Source organism: Zonotrichia albicollis, chromosome 1 (genome assembly GCF_047830755.1).
Source record: "Zonotrichia albicollis isolate bZonAlb1 chromosome 1, bZonAlb1.hap1, whole genome shotgun sequence".
Taxonomy (NCBI): Eukaryota; Metazoa; Chordata; class Aves; order Passeriformes; family Passerellidae; genus Zonotrichia; species Zonotrichia albicollis.
Window position 1 is genome coordinate 134,784,826 of NC_133819.1, and position 18,930 is coordinate 134,803,755.

At 38.8% G+C, this 18,930-nt stretch overlaps 1 protein-coding gene across 7 annotated transcripts in view; it reads left to right on the plus strand.

Annotated features, from left to right (window-relative positions):
- RUNX1T1 (RUNX1 partner transcriptional co-repressor 1) overlaps positions 1–18,930 on the plus strand; it is a 116,000-nt gene that overhangs the window by 31,610 nt on the left and 65,460 nt on the right. The window contains exon 1 of one of the 7 annotated variants that reach the window (XM_005479518.4): positions 4,070–4,352. The exons of the other annotated variants lie outside the window; for them this stretch is intronic. Coding sequence (XP_005479575.1) covers positions 4,346–4,352 — 7 coding nt within the window. The 5' untranslated portion in view covers positions 4,070–4,345. Of the gene's footprint in view, positions 1–4,069; positions 4,353–18,930 lie in introns of those variants that run through there. 7 annotated transcript variants of the gene reach the window in all.

An 18,930-nucleotide genomic window follows, 5' to 3' on the forward strand; every position in this document is an offset into this window, starting at 1 on the left:
TTGGAATATTTAAATTCTATTTCCAAGGAAAGAATTGGAAGTTTATAGAGAAGTGCCTTTCTTGGGTAGATTTAGCCTTTTGTGGTAGTGCAGTAAAACCAAGGGAGGCTAGGTACAATGTAATGGAAAGAGTTGCACTGAGGGTCCCATTGCAGGCTTAGGTGGGCTGCCATGGCACCAGGCAGTCAGAGATAGTTGGGCAGCCAGAAATTACTGAGTTTCTCCTGAAGGTGTTGCCATTACTGTACTGTGGTTGGACAGTCAACTGAACCAAGTTAAGAAAGCATCCAGAAGTGGTTGTCCCCTGTCCCCTGCATCAGCTCCACAGCCCACACATTAGGTGGGTTTGCCCTGTCAGTGGGATGCCTTAAGAAAACACTAATAGCTTCCAGCTGGGTGGAAAATCAAAACGTTTTGGGGCTGACAAAACTAGTAGATTTGAATTTGAAAGCCCAGCTAATGCCTCCATTTTTATTTACCACTCGCCCATAAAAGATTATTTTCCAATATGTCAGCCTCATTTGGTGGCCAGTGGTCTGAAAGTGAAAGTGGAACAAGCAAGCGAGGAAATCTGGACATTAGTGAGTCCGCCCTTTCAAGCTGGTGTGCCACTTTGTGGAATGGCCTTCCCTGAGATTGGGGGGGTCCTAATGACCATTCATCAATGCTCGTTGACTGATCATTGAGTGCCTTCTCATTCAGTTTATCAAGTCTTGCACATAAAAAGTCAGAATAAGCATTATTCAGCTTTGTTAAAGCCAACTAGGAGTAAAATGCTCCATTTGAACCCATTTTGCCCTTGGTTTTTCACTTTGTTAATGCAGTCCTGCTTAAATGAGTGCTTTTATTGGGTCTGTTAGAATATCTGAAACTATTAATTCTCTTGTATTGAATAGCTGGTGGCAGGCCAGAGCAGATGGGGTAGAAAACTATTTGGTTGGGTGTATTGCTTTCAATTAGGATCAATGAGGTTTCAGCTCCTTTGAATTAACTCACTTAATACCCACTGTGTGAAGTCACAATGTATCACAACAGTCTGCTATAAGTAGAGCGGGAAGTCGAGAAGTCCTACAGAAAAGCTTTGAGTTAAATTCTTCCTTCACTGTTAATAGAGAGCTTTCATTAACTACAGATGTGTTTCAGTGGACTTCCAGTCCCTGTTATTAAGCTGGGCTTGCACAAAAGGCAATCTCTGTACTTTTACATGATGGCCATTAGGAATTTCCCTTTTCCATGAGATCCATGTCTTGGCTACCTTATATCATCTGCTGCATAAAAATCTTTATACCTCCCCTTCAAATACAAGACTATGGAGACTGGTTTGCCTCCTCTACCCATTTTCAAACTAAGGACTCCTAAAGGAAGATTTAAAATTATTTTGTAAAGCATTTTGAGTGATGGTTAAAGAAGGAGCTGGTGCCCACCCAGGATGGTGTAATGTAATGTGCACCATAAAGAAACTGGGGCTAGATTGTCTTGTGGGGTTTTCATTCTTTTTGTATCCCATTCATTTTGGCAATACTCTGACTCTTGTGATGCAGCAGAACTGTTCTGTGTTAAAACCAGTGTCTTTCCTTTCTTAAGAATAAAACCATTTTACAGAATGAGCTGTCCACTTTTGCTTGGCCTGCTAAAATTTTAGACGTGGTGCAAAAACTTCTAGGGCAAGCTTTAGGTGACTGCATTAGAAATGGGGGTGAGGAAAGCAAATAAATTTCCACAGATACTTCTTCAGGGAGGACTGCCAAATGGGTTGCAGCCTGCCTCAGTGTATTAAATAATGAGAGGAGAAAACTATTCATGCAGCTGGCTGCTTGAGAAAATGCTGAAGTAGACTCAGATGCACAGGCATTCTGTTAGCCCCTTCCATGAGCAGACTTCTAGGTGAGAATCTCCAGGGATCCAGGTTTTGTTGACGTGGATCAATTTAAGTGGCAATTACTGTAGTCAGATAACAGCTTAAAAAGGCTTTTTACACACAGAAAAAAGATGCATAATCATGCAGCATATGGAAGTTCAATTTTGTGAGCCATGGTCTGTGGATTTACAATGTACTGATATTAAGACCTTCTTTTAAAGAGTGAATATGGTTCAGTTTTATTAAAATGCGTCATAGCGTTGACACGTTACTCTCTACTCTGAAGCTGATTCAGGCTGCATCTATGTTGATGAAAGGTTGCATTTCCAACTGTGAAAATGTTTTGCCTTTCATGTAGAGTACAGCATTACAAAAGAAAAACAACGTAGCAAATACAATACTAACTGACTGGTTTTAAATAGTGCCTCAAATAATAAAACCAAAAGGACAGTAAAGTCTTTAAAGGCCTTGTTGGAGCAGACTTCACTTGTCTCCATTTCCCTTGCTTCTCTCCCTTTGCCCCTCTGCTTTTCTCCCTTTCATGAAAGTGGTCAGGAAAATGTTTTCATGTTTTGGATTTCATGTTTCTGTTGGATTCTTTGACACTAAAAAATCCATTATAAACAACTTCATTTCGATAGATGTCTGATGAAGATGAAGAAAAGACCTGCCTCAAGTAGTAGACACCATGAGGTTGTTTGTGCTGGGCCAACAGCCCAGGGGATTGTTATTGGGGCAGGGGAGCTCCTTTTCTTCTTGATGGTCTTGGATTTGCTAGTTCTGTGTTTGGAATTTCTCTCCTATTTAAATGAAACCTAACGGTGCCACCTAGATTGTGTTAAAAAGATATCATAGAAATATCAGTAAATTAAATGATTCATTTTCTTTAAGTGAGAAATATTCATGAGTTCAGTCTGGACATTAGGAAGGACTGTTATTTTCTGCTTAATTTTGCATGTGTGTCCTTTTCCTAAACAGATCTTTATCAGGCTGTGTGGTAGCTAGAGGAAGGAAGAGGAAGGCCTAAAAGCAGAGCTGTTTCTTCCTAATAGAGGCAGAAGATGGCATAATGCAAAATCAGGGGGGTGCATAAATATGTACACAAGGACAGACCTTACACTGAGAAGATCTGACTGAGAATTGTTGCCTTTCTATAAAGGTTTGAATGTATAATGCAAAGGTAAAGTCAGAACCAGGACCTACATGTTAGTTGCTGGAGAAATGGCTCATTACTAAAGCACTTTGCAAGTGCTGAATGGGAGGAGAGTTTTAAAAAGGACGGTATTTTTTCTTGTGCCTAGAATTTTGTGCAAAGCTGTGTGCTACAGAAGGCATGCGAGTCAAGCGTATGCTTCTTCTAAGAGGCAAAGATGTTTTACAAAGGACTAAAGAGGGACTGCTGAGAAGAAAATAGCCAGCTTTAGATAAAGCACTATAACAAAGACTTGTAGTTTTATGTATCATGGTGTCCATTAAAGCTTAATAGGGAAGAGTGAATTGAACCTAGCCAGGCATACCTTATTCATGTGAAGGATAAACATTTAAGGGGTTCACAAAATCAGAAATTGGGAGGACATGATTGTTTAGCTTTTGAAAAAGCTTTACAGGGAAGATTTTGTTTTCATCCCCCATGGATCACTATGCAAGGTAAAGGAGAGTAAGCTGCAAATGTTTGGAACATATCAATGGAAGAATCCCAGGGGGTTAAAAGCACCATAGTAAAATGTAAGTGGTCTGCTTTCTAAGTGTGGTCTATTTTACACATACTACTGTGGATCTGAGAGAGCGAGTGATTTTGATACTCCATTCCCTATAGTAAAGGAGAATAATAATGACAGAAGTGTGTGTGTGGCGGGGGGGGGGGGGGGGGGGGCGCGGGGGGGGCGGAATTCTCTTGTATATTCTTGTGCACGTTTTGAATTTCCACCTAAATAAACAGACGTAGCAAAATTATGGCTGTTAAAATAAAGAATTTTTTCCCCCCACATTTGGAGGAGAGCTGATTCAAAGTGATTCTTTTTCTTTAATTGTTGTCAGCAGAGGAAAGGGTTAACTTTTAAGGAAAAAATGAATAATTCAGTGTTTGGCTTATCACTCTGCATTTTAGTTTCTATTCTTTGGTCATCTGGAACTTGGTGTGAAAGGTAGAGTAAAAGGAGTCAGCTGAGGGGAGCCGGGGTTGTGATAATTTGCACACACATCCCTGTCATTGTTCTGCCTGAAGAGACAGGGCTGGGTTCAAGGCCACATGTGCTCCTGTCATCATTCACATTTCTGCTCCAAGTGCAATACAGAGTGTCAGCTCTCCATCTGTCTTTGCCTGGCAAACGCACGCGCCCAGCATCCTGCCTCCAGCTACGCTGCCACAGCCAGTTCTGATGGCCCTCCTCGCTTCTCTCTGTTCATTCCAGAACAGGAGGCACTGAGCCCTAAATAAGCTTGCTTTTAGGAGAGAGCCATTTACAGTGTGGTATATTTTATCCAAGGATGCCTGGTGAGTCGAAATTATTGCAGCTCTTTCGGTTCTAAATGAGGAAACGCTAATCGTTTTTTTGATAGTACATTTTCCCTCTCTTTTTTTCATTTCTCTTTTAATATAGAGGGTGATTTGCAAGCTGATACGGGTACGGAGCGATCGCGGATGCTAATTCTGTTGTGTATGTGTTTGGGGGAGGGGAATTTGTGCAAGTGAACTGCTAAAGATAATACTTACAGCAGGACTGGATGTTTCAGTGAAAAGGGATAGAAATAGCAGAAAGTCACCAGCTTTGTGGGTGCAGGTCTCTGCACGGGGGATCATTTTTAGCAAAGGGAAATACAGCTTCGGGCTGGCTTTCATGACTGTCAGCTGCACCTTGAATCTGCAAACATTTGATCGTCGGAGATCATTCACAGCGTTTACCCATCAGCTGAAATTATCTCTGTGAAAAGCTGTTTATGTTGGAGAAGTGAGGGAGATTTATAAAACAGATTATTCCAGCCTTGTCCTAAATTGTAGTCCTTCACTGTCACCAGGCAAATCACCAAAATATGTTGATTCAAAATAAAACAATAAAAAAATCTGCTGAATTAGAGGAATTGCTGTGGAGCTGGGAGTTATAATAGGTCGGTTTCCTCGGGAAAATATTATCCTTGGATCTTATGATCACTTGTCTTATTGATAAGTGCTATTGCCAATAAAAATGCTTCTATGCAGGGTGATTTGTCTGAGGGATTTTATGAGATGCTTGACCACGACTGAGTAGATTAAATTTAGTGTGTTTTGTTTGTGTTTTTTTCCCCCTTTGGTAAGGACTGGAGAAAGCCATGTGCCTGATTATAACAGCTTGTGTTCTGGATAAAAAAAAGACGGGGCTAGAGATCCTACAGCTGGCTGGTTCTTGTGGATTATTTGGGTAGGACAGGCAGAAGAGGCTATGCTTGATCACAGAGAGTCTGTACACCTCGCAGATGGTGTTTTGAAACAGTATCTGCCAGTTTACTGCAGCCACAGTTGCATGTAGGTATTGCCAGTTGTTGGAAGAATGTTTTCCTTTTAGGATTTTTGTATACGGTCATACCCTACTGCTGGTATGTTTGCTGATCCTGTGATTGTAACAAGAAAGTGGGCTCTGTTTGCTCAAAGCACAAGGTTAAGAGGATTTATATGGTTGAAATATGGGCAAATTAATTTGCATAGATAACAACTGAGGACTATGAAAGGTCAATTTAACCCTTTAAACATCAAATTTGATTTGCATGCATTGCATTCCTGGGAATGTGCTCTTCATTAGAAATACCATGGTAATTCATTAATTAGGAAAACTGTGCACTGTGCATAATTTTCATCCACTGATGTTTCCCTTATGTTTGTATGAAACTCATCTTCTCCTGCGGTTTACTCTTCCTGTGTTTTATCAAGATATTTAGGTGTACTGAAATGACACAATTTTATCAGTTTTAATCCTTGTGTGCATTATTCGGTGTTACTGGCAAACTGTTGGAATGCCTAGAGTGGACATTTTTGAAAACCTATTAAGCCTTTGGCATTTAAATTACTTAATCTACCTGCTGGTTAAAATTTCATGCATCTTTAATCAAAATGGCATGTGCCACACTCAAATATGTATACCTTATCAATTTAATGGTTAAGCTTTACCATTAAATAAATCTTTTATTTGCAGCATTCTCTTAAAGCAGTAGCAAGCAAGAAGTGTGTTTTAATGTCAGCTCTGAGTGTTAGAAAACCTTGCACTTGGATACAGAGAATACACTGACAGCTGTGACTGGGAGCATGTGCCAGAATGGAGATACTTGAACAGATCTGACACTTGGCTATTTTTGACACCCATCTGCACTTTTTTACTCTCCTCTAGGATGAACTGCCTCTCAATCTGTTCACAGCATATTTTAGCCCTTTAATATTGTGGTGTTGTGTTTTTTCAAATGGGCATTATTAGCCATCTGGGGCAGATTTTGTATTTTAAAAGTAAGCACATTATGTACAGGAGATTAAAAGGATGTGTATTTTTATGTAATCTGATATTATGTCAGTGCCTTTTGTGTATGTGTGAAGTCTTGATTTCAGAACCATCCCTTTAGTGATTCTGACATCTGAGGTTCTTCTTTTGGGGAAAGAACAGGAAGTAATAAAGACAGGTTCTGGTTTATGTGTGGTGATAACAATTAAACAAACTGAAATTGCCCTTCAAAGACGAATTGCTCGTACTGTTATAATTGTGACTGGGTACTCGCCTCCTCACACTCCTGTCAGGGCAAAGGGACAGCAGCGGGGCTGGCTAATGAAGCGCTGTAAAAGCCATTCAGACTTCTGTGAAGGCACTGCTGCAACTCTCAGAAAAGTCTCTAGAAAGATAATCCCGTTAACATGCAGCTTGCCGTAACCAAGTTAACCATTTTGTCATTCTGTGGAGCGAACTCTAGGAAGCGTTTATCTCTAAGTAATTGTTCCTGGGGGAACAGTGTTCAAATCTAATACCGTGCACCAGTTTCTCTGATTACTGTGAATGTGGTTGTTGGTTTCTTTTTTTTTTTTTGGTACTGTTTATTCCGGACTTTATTTATGAAACATTACAAATCTATCAGTCATTTTATAGTACTTTCAAAGAACAGATGTTGGCCTACAAAATGCTTTATTATTGCCCATGGCATTATTCAGCATGGTTTCCTTAAAAGGACAATCAGTGATCACAGTCATTGTAGCCCAGAAATAATGCTGCTCTTTCAGAAGATGGCCTGGTATTAGGTCAGACCACCCTTTCTTTACTTCTGCTCTCCAGATGTGGCTGCAACTATTTTTTTTAAGTTCATGTTTCAAAAAAAAATGGGTTTGTTTTCAAAATCTGGTTTTACTTAAGATATCTCCATCCTGGAGTGCATTTCATAAATTGCCCACATATTTTTCTTAGCAGAGAACTTAACTGGCTGTAATTTTTAACACATGGCCACATCATGTGATATTTTCAAAACATTTGCACATAGCTTTAAGAAGGTCCCGGCAGAATGATCCATCATCTCACAGCCAGCCCATTTCTTAACAGCATATCTGCATTTTCCATTTAGCAGAGCTATATATTATTAGCTTACATTTTGGGTAGTAAAACAGTGTATTGCTGATTGTAAAACATGGACTTTATTATCTGCTGAAAATTGATTTGGCATTTATAGCCACTGTGTACTAGAGTGGCTTTCTGGTTTTAACATTAGTGCTTGCAAGTGATGATTTGTTTAAAGAACAGAAACAAAATTGCCATGGACATAACTGTTAGTGTCCTAGTAACTGAACATTTGGATTATCCACCTGTTTTTTAAATACATGCATCTAAATGGTGTTACACGGCAAAAGTATCCTAACAGTCCAGTAACCGACTTGTTCTAAGTTGCAGTTGCTATGCTCTTATATTAGAAGGACTCTGTGTATTACAAAACAAGTTTCCTGCCAAAGAGGGAAAATGTGTCTGGAACTACTTAAGTCTGAGTATTAACTTTGCATCATTATTCCAATCTTCCTACATAATGGCTTTATCTTCAGGTTTCAGCTACGAGTGAAAAGCTTTTTCCCTAAGAGGACCGTGGGCCACTGGGTTTTTCAGATATGTATGATAGGGTTGGGAGGCGACATGTGATGACTTGCTTTTCACAGTATTAAAGTTTCTTTGTCTTTTATGGTAGTAATAAATTCCAAAGTCTGCATAAAATTATTGCTCTTATTTTCAACCCATGGGGCTGTGAACTGCCTCATGCTACACATGCATGGAAAGTAACTAACACATCATGGAATGCAGATCATGCTGCAGGAATGAACACATACATACATATATATATATATGCATATGTATATGTATATATGTATATATATGTGTGTATGTATGTTATATCAGGGTTCCAAACATTCTTTTCCTGAGAAGATTGAAAGCTTTATAGCTCAGGCCCTTAGCTAGAGAAGAATAGCCTAGTTAGTGTCTCAGGACAGGTACTTCCTTGGTGTTTAGCACCGGGGTGTTTAGCACCAATCACATCTTGATTTGAAGATTTTGGACTCCTCACTCACATATATAAGGCATGATCATCATAGCTTGCAAATCAATGTGATCTGTGTATATACAATTTGAAAAGACAACTTGAATTTTGCATAAAATGAAATAACGTGATACACCAGTTTAAAGTCCATACAGAAAAACTGATACATGTAAGAGTAGAGGACGTGATACCTGGTCCTTTTCAGGACATGCACACATACCTCTACCAGTTTCCTGGTTTGTTTGCTTCATCCTTGTTTTTTTCAAGGGTGTACATCAAGGATAACACTACAAAAAATCAGCTGAAGCCTGGTATTTCGCTTCCAGGTCACAAAACAACTTGTGCACTTGAAGCAGTAGCTGCCTTCCAAATCCAAAGTGCCTCTTAACTCTCCTCATTCCTGGGTGCATCACTGTTAGAGCTTTAAAGTTTCCTGATCATGTCAAGCTGCAACTCTGCATGACAGGGTCTCCTTCAGTATTGACGGGGTTAAGCAGCCCAGTGCTGAGATCACACCAATATCTTTTTGGAGTTGAAGCATTTCTGTGATTTGAGTTGTTCACACAGTTTGATCTGGTAGGTAATCTCAGAGGAAGCCCAGTGCATATTTAAACATGTTGGTCTCTTCACAAGTGCAGGCTTACTTCTTGTTCCCAGAAATGTGCGTGGTGTAAAATGGAGCATAGAGCCAGCAATGCTAAGGCAAGTAGAGATTAAATGGGGAAAAACATAGGGCACAGCAGTGCTTAGATTTTTCACTTACACACAGACACAGTCTAGCCATATTGGCCCACTTGGCAAGGCTTATTTCTTTTGATATCCTGCTATGCTAACTCCCTGTTCCCGCAGTTCCTCTGTGAAGCTGGTGAAGTCCTTGCCACATTGTGCCATTCTATCTATATTCACTGGCTCAGCTCTCCAGCAGCTCAGCCATCTCTGCACTGAGTTGCATTTTTGTGATGTACATTTGTTCTTTCTGCCTCATGTACACGAGAGTCACAAAATGAAGAGCAGGACCAGTGCAGGAGCTGCTTTCCCCTTGCTGCTGTTGATCTTGAGCCCTGTTCCCTTTTAATATGTTTCTTGTTCAGTTCTTGGGTAGAACAAGAGCATTGGAGATTACTCTCATAAACTGCTAATGGGCAGTAGCTTTCCCCATTGCTAAAGGAATATGCTAAAGGAATATGGTCCAGACCTGAGCGTGAACAAGCAGGAGAATTTAAATTTGTGTGTTTCACTTCCAGAGTGAGGCTTCCACTCCAAAATCTTGCAAAAAACTTCAAAGCTCACTCTTCCATCTTGCCTGGCTATGTCTTATACAAACCATTTCCACTTGCTAATCTTCTGAAGGTGAGGATATGGATAGCTTTTCTGGAGGAGAGAGTAATGCTGTGGATTCCACGTCTCCAAGGCCCTTGAAAGACAGGAGTTTCCCTGTTGGTGAGCTATAGGCAGTTGCTAGTTAAATATAATTAACTTTATATAATCTTTTTGTCATGAGCTGTCTACAGCTGCCTAATGGTAGGGTGTAGAGAAGATGGATGAAGCCAAAATTTTCTCGAGGTGAATAGTGGTAAAGATGAGAGGTGAAAGGCATGAGTAATAGACCATGATAAAACCCAAGTAGATTCCAGGAAAAAAGTTCTTCACCATAATGATGGTCAGACATTAAAACTGTTTTTTTCAGAGAGGTGGTGATATTTTCTTTATTGAAGATCCTGTATAGGACAAACATGTGGCAACTTGATCTAAACTTCACATGCTTTAAGACACAAGGACATAGACTGTCTTAATCTCCTAAGGTCACTTCAGCTTGCATAATGGTTCTTTGTTCTGCTGGATCTGTTAACTGTTCTGGACACCCAGTCTGAGGTGCCTCAGACCTGTGCTCTGTAGAGGAGAGCAGAGCAGCCCCTGGTACTGGCTTCTGTGTTGTGTTTCAGGGGAAATTTCAGCAGTGTTGGTCTTCAAACACCTAAAGGGATTAATTGAATCTGCTCTGAAACCATTGTTTGATCTGTAGTTTTGTGAATGGACTTTGTGTGCTAGTAGAAGAACAGAATTGTCAGGCTCAATGCTGGTTGAAAGGGCTGCGCATCCTTCCTCTGGCAGCTCATGGAGCTGTACTTCCATATATGACAGCTGAATTTATTTCTCTGAGTTTTTTTTATTGTTTTACTTTTATTTTTTTCTCTACTAGTAATTTCTTCTTTACTGCAAGTTGTTGGCAGAGTGCAGAGAAAGAGCCTCATGGTGAGCTTTAACTGCGGAACAGCTTGAGACAACAAGGTGCTGGAGTCCTTGGGATTTGAGAGGAGACACTGCAACTGAAGGTTCACAGACCTCTTAGTTTTGTCCCTGTGCTGCACCTTACCACCTGTTAGTAATGTTCCTGCAGCTGGTTTAAAGAAGAGACACTGAACCCATCCAAATTCTAAAAGTCTCCTTCTCAAATTCTTATGGCATGAGGCTAGAGCCTTACTTGAGCTTTTTCATTATGTTGTGTAATGAGTTGTAGATTTATTTCTGCTTCTTCTTGCTCTTGGGATCTGGTTATCTTGTGGAACTTTTCATGAGGAAAAATTATCTTGTAGGACCCACGCATCTGAACTTATTAAAATTATCCAGCCAGATATTTAGGTTATGGGTGTAGATAAATATTCTGGAGCTATGCCTGCAACAGAACTATACTTTTAAACAGGCACAAAGTGTAAGTCAAAGGTGACAGGAAATCGTTCTGAAGTTCAAAAGGAAATACCATCAGCAGAGGACACAGTTATTAAGAGTTCTGCTCATATGGTTTTCATTCCTTATGGACATCCCTTTAGAAGCAGAGTGTAACAAAAACTGCTGTTATTTTTGCATGTTGATAATACTGAGCTGACAAAAACCAAAATAAAGGTGGAAATAGAAGAGTGAAAGGAATTGATATTGATCACCTCCTGGAGGAGAAGCTGAGGATTAAGGAAGAAAAATGTATTTTGGTAACCCTTCAAGCATACTGCAAATTTGGGCAGATCTGCTGTAGGGTCAGGCCAATATCCATTCTTTGTTTAAAAATGGGAGTTGCTATATTGAACTGAGATTTGAGTAAGTGGCATTTGCATATGATTAATTAACTGCAGTGAAGTTTGAAATTATTCAAGAAGCAGGAACATGTGTTGCCTTTCAAAGTCCATTGCCCTTTCTAGCTTATCAATGCATCTTTTCTGGGGTATAAGGCACTACTCTGTCTTAAGTAAGGAATTTGGAAAGCATATCTAAAATTTTACGTGGTACTCTATCAGTTCTAATGCTTTATTGAAATTTTCTTTATATGCTTATAATCCTCTTCTCCAAGCCTGGGGAGCTTTCCTGTATATGTCCAGTGCAGATTCTTGTAGTTCCCCCTTTCTCTCTGATTCTTCTAGCAATGTTAGGTTCAATGTCTTACTGTCCTCCTGTTTGAAACCACATCCTGCTAAAGGAGTAACCTCCTAGTTAGGGATACAGGGCCTTTCCCTTCTCTCTTTCAGATCTCTCCTTCATATGTATTTTGTGAGTCATGCAAGCACACATGACTCAAATACTCTTCCTGCCACAAGATTGCAGTTTGGAAAATGTGTGCACTCGCATCATAGGAAAATGCAGGCATAATTTGATTCTTGCTTCCAAACTGTGCATTCCAAATATATTCTGGTGGCCCTTTTAAGCCAGAGCAATAAGCATGTGTACACAGCCTTGAATTTTCATTGTAGCTGTTTTATAATCCAAATGAATGTCATCTAGATAGACTTTCCTATATGTAACTTCCTCATGTAATTCCTTGAATTTTTAAGAGCCTCTTTTTTTTTTTTTAAGGGATTTTGCTCCTTGCAGAGCACCAGCCACATCTTCCATGGTTAGCAAATACAAATTAACATTTATTGTTTTAATTTTATTTTTCCAGTCCATTTCACCACATAATTGTTGATTGCGTAATTATATCTGCTAGATTTGCCTACTCTTATTTGTATTCTCTTTAGGAGAAAGTTTGTCTAACTGGAGTTTAGAAGAGGTCATTTTCTGTGACAGTGTTACTGTTACTACTTTTTTTTTTTGCCTGTAACCATACTAGATACACTATTTTGGACACTTTGGACTATAAACACTGCAGTGTACAAAAATGGTCTTTTAAAAACAGGGATATCCAATAATTGTGTTCTATTTTAGAAAGTATTGGGATTTCTGTCAGTTTTGGAAGAGAAATCCCGAGTGAAACACAGGGACCTTGTAACACAGTAAAGAAAGTGGAAAGATGCTCATTAAAGCAATTGTGGCTATGTAAAAGAATGGGTGTAATTAGATATCCATCAAGGTCATATGGCACTGTCATTTAATAGCTTTGAAAGTCATCAGTTTTCTTCTTCTTGGAAACTTCTTTGCAACAGAGTTTACTACCCCTTGGGATTGGCGTTTTAATTTTCATTTTTCCACTGATGGGAGGAGGACAACTAAGTTTCTAGAATTCAAGGGGTCCACATTGCTTGAGTTCATCCTTCCATGGCACTGTAGGATCTCCTAACTTTAGGGTCCTAAAAGAAAAAGAGCTTCTGTCAATCTCATCCATATTAGCTCTTGGAAGTAATGTAAATTACTTAATTAAAATCAATATTTGATTATTTTACACTGAGCTCAGCATTGACTGCATTGCATCTTCAGAAATAAAAGCAAAGTCCTTTGCAATTTTTAAAGGGAATCTGTGCAGTAAGGAGTGTATATCTTTCTTTTCTGAATTTCTATTAGCCAATGTGAGCACTCTGTTGTCCCTTAGAAAATGGAGAAGTGAGAGGGTGGCTTCTTAGAGAATACTATCTGTGTTTCTCATGTTAAATTTTTCAAGTGTTTTGAAGAATGCCTATCATGTTTTGTTAATTTACTTGCATCTCTCTTTACATTTTTCTCTGGTTGTAAAAGCAAATATGTATTTGGATTTTCTGCATTTATTGAGTCTGCTGCACAAGAGATCAATCTGCATGAAACTTTGATTGAGAGATTGGTATGAAAGCAGAGTCTTAAGAGCATGTATAGCAAGTTCTCTGCCTAGAAAGACAGTGCTGCAGCCTTTTTTTGCCCTCTTCAGACTCCTCTACATAGACAGAACCACATTTTGGGTTTGATTTGCATGGCTGCTTGCCAGCTCAGCAGCTAGTTTTCTTCCTGTGACATGTCAATTGGTAGAGTAGTAATTTCCAATTCCTTTCATTTTGAGCAAGGCAAGTAATGGTATTTAATCTTCAGATACCAGCAGAAACAGAATCCTTTCATTTATGCTGCCTTAAAGGTTTTGCCTCAAACTGCTTTTGAGTCTGTAAAAGCTCCAAAGGTAAAAATACTACCTAAATTTAAGGTATCGACCTGCATCTCTCTGTAGAGCCACAAGAGAAATTATATACTCTTTCCTTAGCTAACTTCTATATTCTCTCAGGAAGAGCTTTGTGGAAGCTGCTGAGTAACTTGCATTTTCGTGAAGGAATACAGAAAATCATTATGTCTTGATTTCACCTTGACAGAAGCAGATATGAGCGGGTGGTTTTGTCTGGGGTATTGGCTCAAGACAGTCTTGAAATAATGAGTGTCCATTGCTTAATCACCAGGAATGCTTAATAGCTTTGTTACAAGTGTTTTTCTTTTTGGAGGCTGTAAGTGTTTTCACTGTCTTGCCATACTAGATACAGAATAGATGCCTTGATGAGTTACCCAATGGGGATTCTGGTGCAGAAATTGATGCTTACTGAATCAGAATCAAAAGGGTTTCTTTGTGTTTTTTTCATTTGTTTTGAGGGGTTTTTTTGTGTTTTTTGTTTTTTTTTTTTTTTTTTTGTGGGGGGTGTGTTTGTTTTGTTTTTGTTGGGTTTTTTTTTGTTGTGTTTGTTTGTTTGTTTGTTTGGTCTCTTTTCAGTCATTACAGTAAAGCTGCTGGGTTTTAAGTGTGTCTCCTTACAGGTGTGGGTATGTGCACATTGTTGCCTGCAATTGCTAGCTTTTGGAGGGCTTTTCAACACAAAATACTATGATGATGCAGATGTTCTGATATTGTTCTTGAAAACAGCTGATGGTGGATCTGATGCTGAAAGCTGATCAGCAGCTAGCATACATCATCATCTTCTGATCCAAACTGGTTCCTCTGGGAGTCCGCTCTACTGTTTCAGTGTGTTGTAATTAAATTGAGTGCTGTTAAGGTGTCAGAAATTACTTTATAACACAGGATAATGGACTTAAATAGACTTATTTGCACATTGCAAATCATAGTTTAGCAAATTACCCTTAAAGGCTATGTATTAAAAAACAAAACAAGTCCCCCAATATTCAGTAGGAAAAGAAAGAAGAAAAAAATTGATCTGATTTCTAACTCAATCCTTAAGATATCTTTGCATTAAAGCCCTTCTGTGCTTAATAGATGCTGTAATAATACCTGTTATTTCTGAATAACAGTCATAACATGCTTTGTTTGAATGAAAAAGGTAATTTTTTTTTGTTTTAGTTAGGATTGGATATGTAGTCGGAAGTCCCTGTCAACCAGACCTTTAATAGCTGGAAAAATACTTCTAATACACGCAACAGATAACTTCTGTATGTAGGTCTTACAAGGTTTTGAGCAATGTTAATCCCCAGAAAAGTTTGTATGAGTTGTGAATACTAAGCATCTTGTAGAATTAGACTGTATTTATGAGAAGGCTAATGTTGTTAGGAAAACAATGAATTTACATGTATAGTGAGAGCTGTTGCAAATCAGCAGGTGGTTTCTAAAATATCAGAAAATGGCAAAATGTTTACTGATGTGATTTCTCTCTGAAAAACAAACCTGTTTAAAAATACTTGAACATTCAAACTTCAAATGCTTAAAGCTGATTTGCTTTTCTTCAGCCATCTCTGGTCTTTCTTACTTGTGTTTTGAATTCACAGACTCTTAATTTTTCGTCTTGAGGATCTTATTTTGCATTCTGAATAGCACAGTAACAGGAAAAGAAAAAGAAAATAATTTTCTTGCAAACCATATATTTCAATAGGAAGTTTATTTCTAGGAATAGATAAAAGAAGTTCAGGTGATACCAGAAAATATGTGCTTTCATTTTGTATGCCAAAGCACATACTTTCATACAGAATACTAGATCACATTTCTCTTTAGTAATATAAAACCTGCTTGAGACGGAATTAATAAATGATGCGAAGCAGTATTAAAATTCTCCCATGTCTTTCGAATCAGACATATAGCTTTAAGCAATTTGTTAGTCACAAAAGCCAAGGAATATCATTAGAATAATATATATAAAAAAATCAAAATCCTGTAAGCTAATTTGCCTATGTGCCATTTTCTTACCCTGATTTAAAATTAAAGCCTGCTCCTACCCTATAAATGGCTGTTGAACTGTGTACATCTTCTGTGCAAAGGTTTCCAGTGTGGTGAAAAAAAGGAATTCAGTTCAGAAATCTTTAATCCCGTTTCCTCTATTTTATTTGATTACTTGGAAAACCTTTCCCTTTGCTGCTGTTCCCCAATTCTTCATTCACCAATAGTACTGAAGGGAAAATTTGTGCTGTGCCGTTTATACATAATTTAAAACTATTGTGCTAGCTTTAAACCCAAAGTCTTTCTCATCTATCATTTATCTCATGATGTTATCTTTTGTACTCGGTACCCTTCAGTAAGCACAGCCTGACACATCTTGTGGCCTTTACCTTCTGCGATAAAAAAGATTGAAAAGATGCTTGGCACCACCTGGTGAAGATGAGGCAACCCTGGAGAACTGTGCTTCGGGAGCAGGTGACTGATGCTACGAAATGTGCCAGTCTGGGGACACAGCTGAGGGGTTGTAGTAGGGAAGGGGGAGGGGAGGGGAAGGAAAAAAAAGAGCAGGAACATTAATACATCTTCCTGAGGTTTGATGGGACATACACTGCCTACTGTTCCATCTGGTGCTTATGATAGCATGGCATATTAGCATGCTGCAAGTTCATAATGTATTCAGGGCGAGAAAACACCACTTGCATACCAATTGAGGCGTCCTCTTTCTCAGAGCTGCTTTTGAATTTCAATGATGTTTATGCCTCCTAAGCCATGACTGAACGGAGCATTTCCGCTTGTGGAGAAATAACAGCAGTGAGGGATTCTGGCTCATGTGGCTTTTTCTTTCCTCTTTCGTTATTTTCCTCTTTTTTTTTTTTTTTTTTAGTTCTTTTTCTTCCTGCTCTCTCCTTACAATTTGTTTTGTTTGGGTAAGCCTGAAGACTGCTTGAGGTTTTTGGACTAGCTAATTACAGAGCTTCTGTTAATATTGACTTCTTTTTAAGGCTGCAGTCTATTGTCTTTTTGCTTATCTCAAAATGCTTAAATGTCTTTTTATGGCATTTTGATGAAATTACTCTAACAGCAGTGTCATGAAGCATTTAGAAAATAGCACATTGCAATTCTGCTTTATATTCAGATTTTCTGTATTACTAAATTGAAGAACAAACAATACCCAAATTCCACATTTCATGGTAAATTATTTGTGCCCCATGTCTTCAAAGACTTGATTTTCACTTCAAGTGTGCTACATAATAGGATAAGTATCTGAAGTTGAGCAGGTATGTAAGCCTTTGTAGGAGTGAGGTCTTTTTATCGATCCCTTGCAGGAAATGTACTCATATGTTCGTTTTATTTCTCCCTACCCTGTCCTCTTTGAAACTCTGCTGAGATTGACACTTGACTGGAGACAATCTCAAAACTCCACCATAGACACTCTTGACTGCACATTTTGTTTCTGAACTTGTCAAAGATTGTGATCTCTTTATGGCTCAGTGCTGTGAATCGCTCTGCAGCCCTCCTTCCAGTGGGTTTTCAAAGTGTGAAGTTTACACACAGGGTAGGGTATTTGATGTGGGATTTTCAAGTGTCTGGAGTGAGTTTTATTGGCTTTGTTGATGACTGAGCTTCTAAACTGCTTCACGTGTTTTGAAAGTCCTACTCCAAAAAGGAGACTAAACTTGCTGCTTGTCGTAGTTTAACCCCAGCTGGTGACCAAGTCCCACAGAGATGCTTACTCCCCACCAGCAGGACAAGGGGAAGAGAATTGAAAGGGTAAAAGTGAGAATAGTCATGGGTTGAGATAAGAATAGTTTAATAATTGAAATAAAATTGAAATAATAATTGTAATGATAATAATAGTGATAAATGTAATAAAAGGTAAAATAGCAAATAAAGACAAAAAACCCAAGAAAGTCAACTGATACAACTGCTCACCACCAACTCACTGATGCCCAGCCAGTCCCCAAGCAGCAGCCTCCCAACCAACCTTCCTCCCAGTTTTATTGCTGAACATGACATCACATGGTGTGGGATGTCGCTTGGGTCAGTTGGGGTCAGCTGTCCCATCTGTGTCCCCTTCCCAACTCCTTGTGCACCCCCAGCCTGCTTGCTGCTGGGAGGGGTGAGAAGCAGAAAAGCCCTGACTCTGTGTAAGTCCCACTCAGACAAAGCTAAAATATTCCTGTGTTACCAGCACTGTTTCCAGCACAAATCCAAAACACAGCCCTACATTAGCTGCTAAGAAGAAAATTAGCCCAGCACACTGCTTGAAGAGAGAAGAAATATTAAAACAGCATCTCTAGTATAAACCCACTTAATTAATGCATTTTGTGTCTGGTCCTCTACCTGCACAGCTGGACTCTTGCTGCTGCTGACTGTGGTTTGAGGCTTTAGCTTAATCTTTAATGCATATGACTGTCATGCTAATATAACTTTAATAAAAACGTACTAGGTAGCACTTTGAACTCCTTCACTCTAATTTAGTATTAATCCATTTGACTACTAGAAAAGATCTTGCTTTAGTACTGATCCATTCTTTCAAATAGATACAGCCATGACTTTTATAAATATATATTTTTAGACATTAATTTTACTACTCTTGCATAGATAAGAAACAAAAAATGCATTACTCATTGTGGCAAAGAATAAATTGACTCCCTTTGCTTTACTACCTGAATATCTGCTGTCTGATGGCTTAAGAACATTCCTTGTGTACTGATAGTGCATTTAAACCTAGACATTAAAGCCTTAGCTTAAATTTTTTTTTTCCTTAATATATTCAGGAAGACTAATGTTACTGAATAGGAATGTGGAGGAGATAGTGTGGGTTATTCAAGCAAGTTTAGTCAGCACTTACAAGATTTTTGAAATGTTTCTTGATGTCCTACAGTACTGTTAACATCTGCATGGCTTGTGAGAAGAGCCACATTTGTTGCAGCTGTATGCTAGCTAGAATGCAAAAGAAAAGGGGGGATCAGAGTTAAGAATGAAGCAGCTGGCTTTTGGTACAGAGATTTATAATTTTACGCTCATTACAAACTCAGAGTAAACTCTACTTGGACCCTTTTGAATCTGCTTTTTTGAGAAGGCAGGTTGAAGGTTTGGGAATTTAGCTGTCAGTAGATACAGTCCAACAAAATATATACAGTTTAAAAGAAAACACAGCTTTTAGATAAATAATCACAAATAGAAGTTCAGCCTTTCGAGGAGCTGTTTGTTCCAGTATGACATATCATGATGTAAAGCA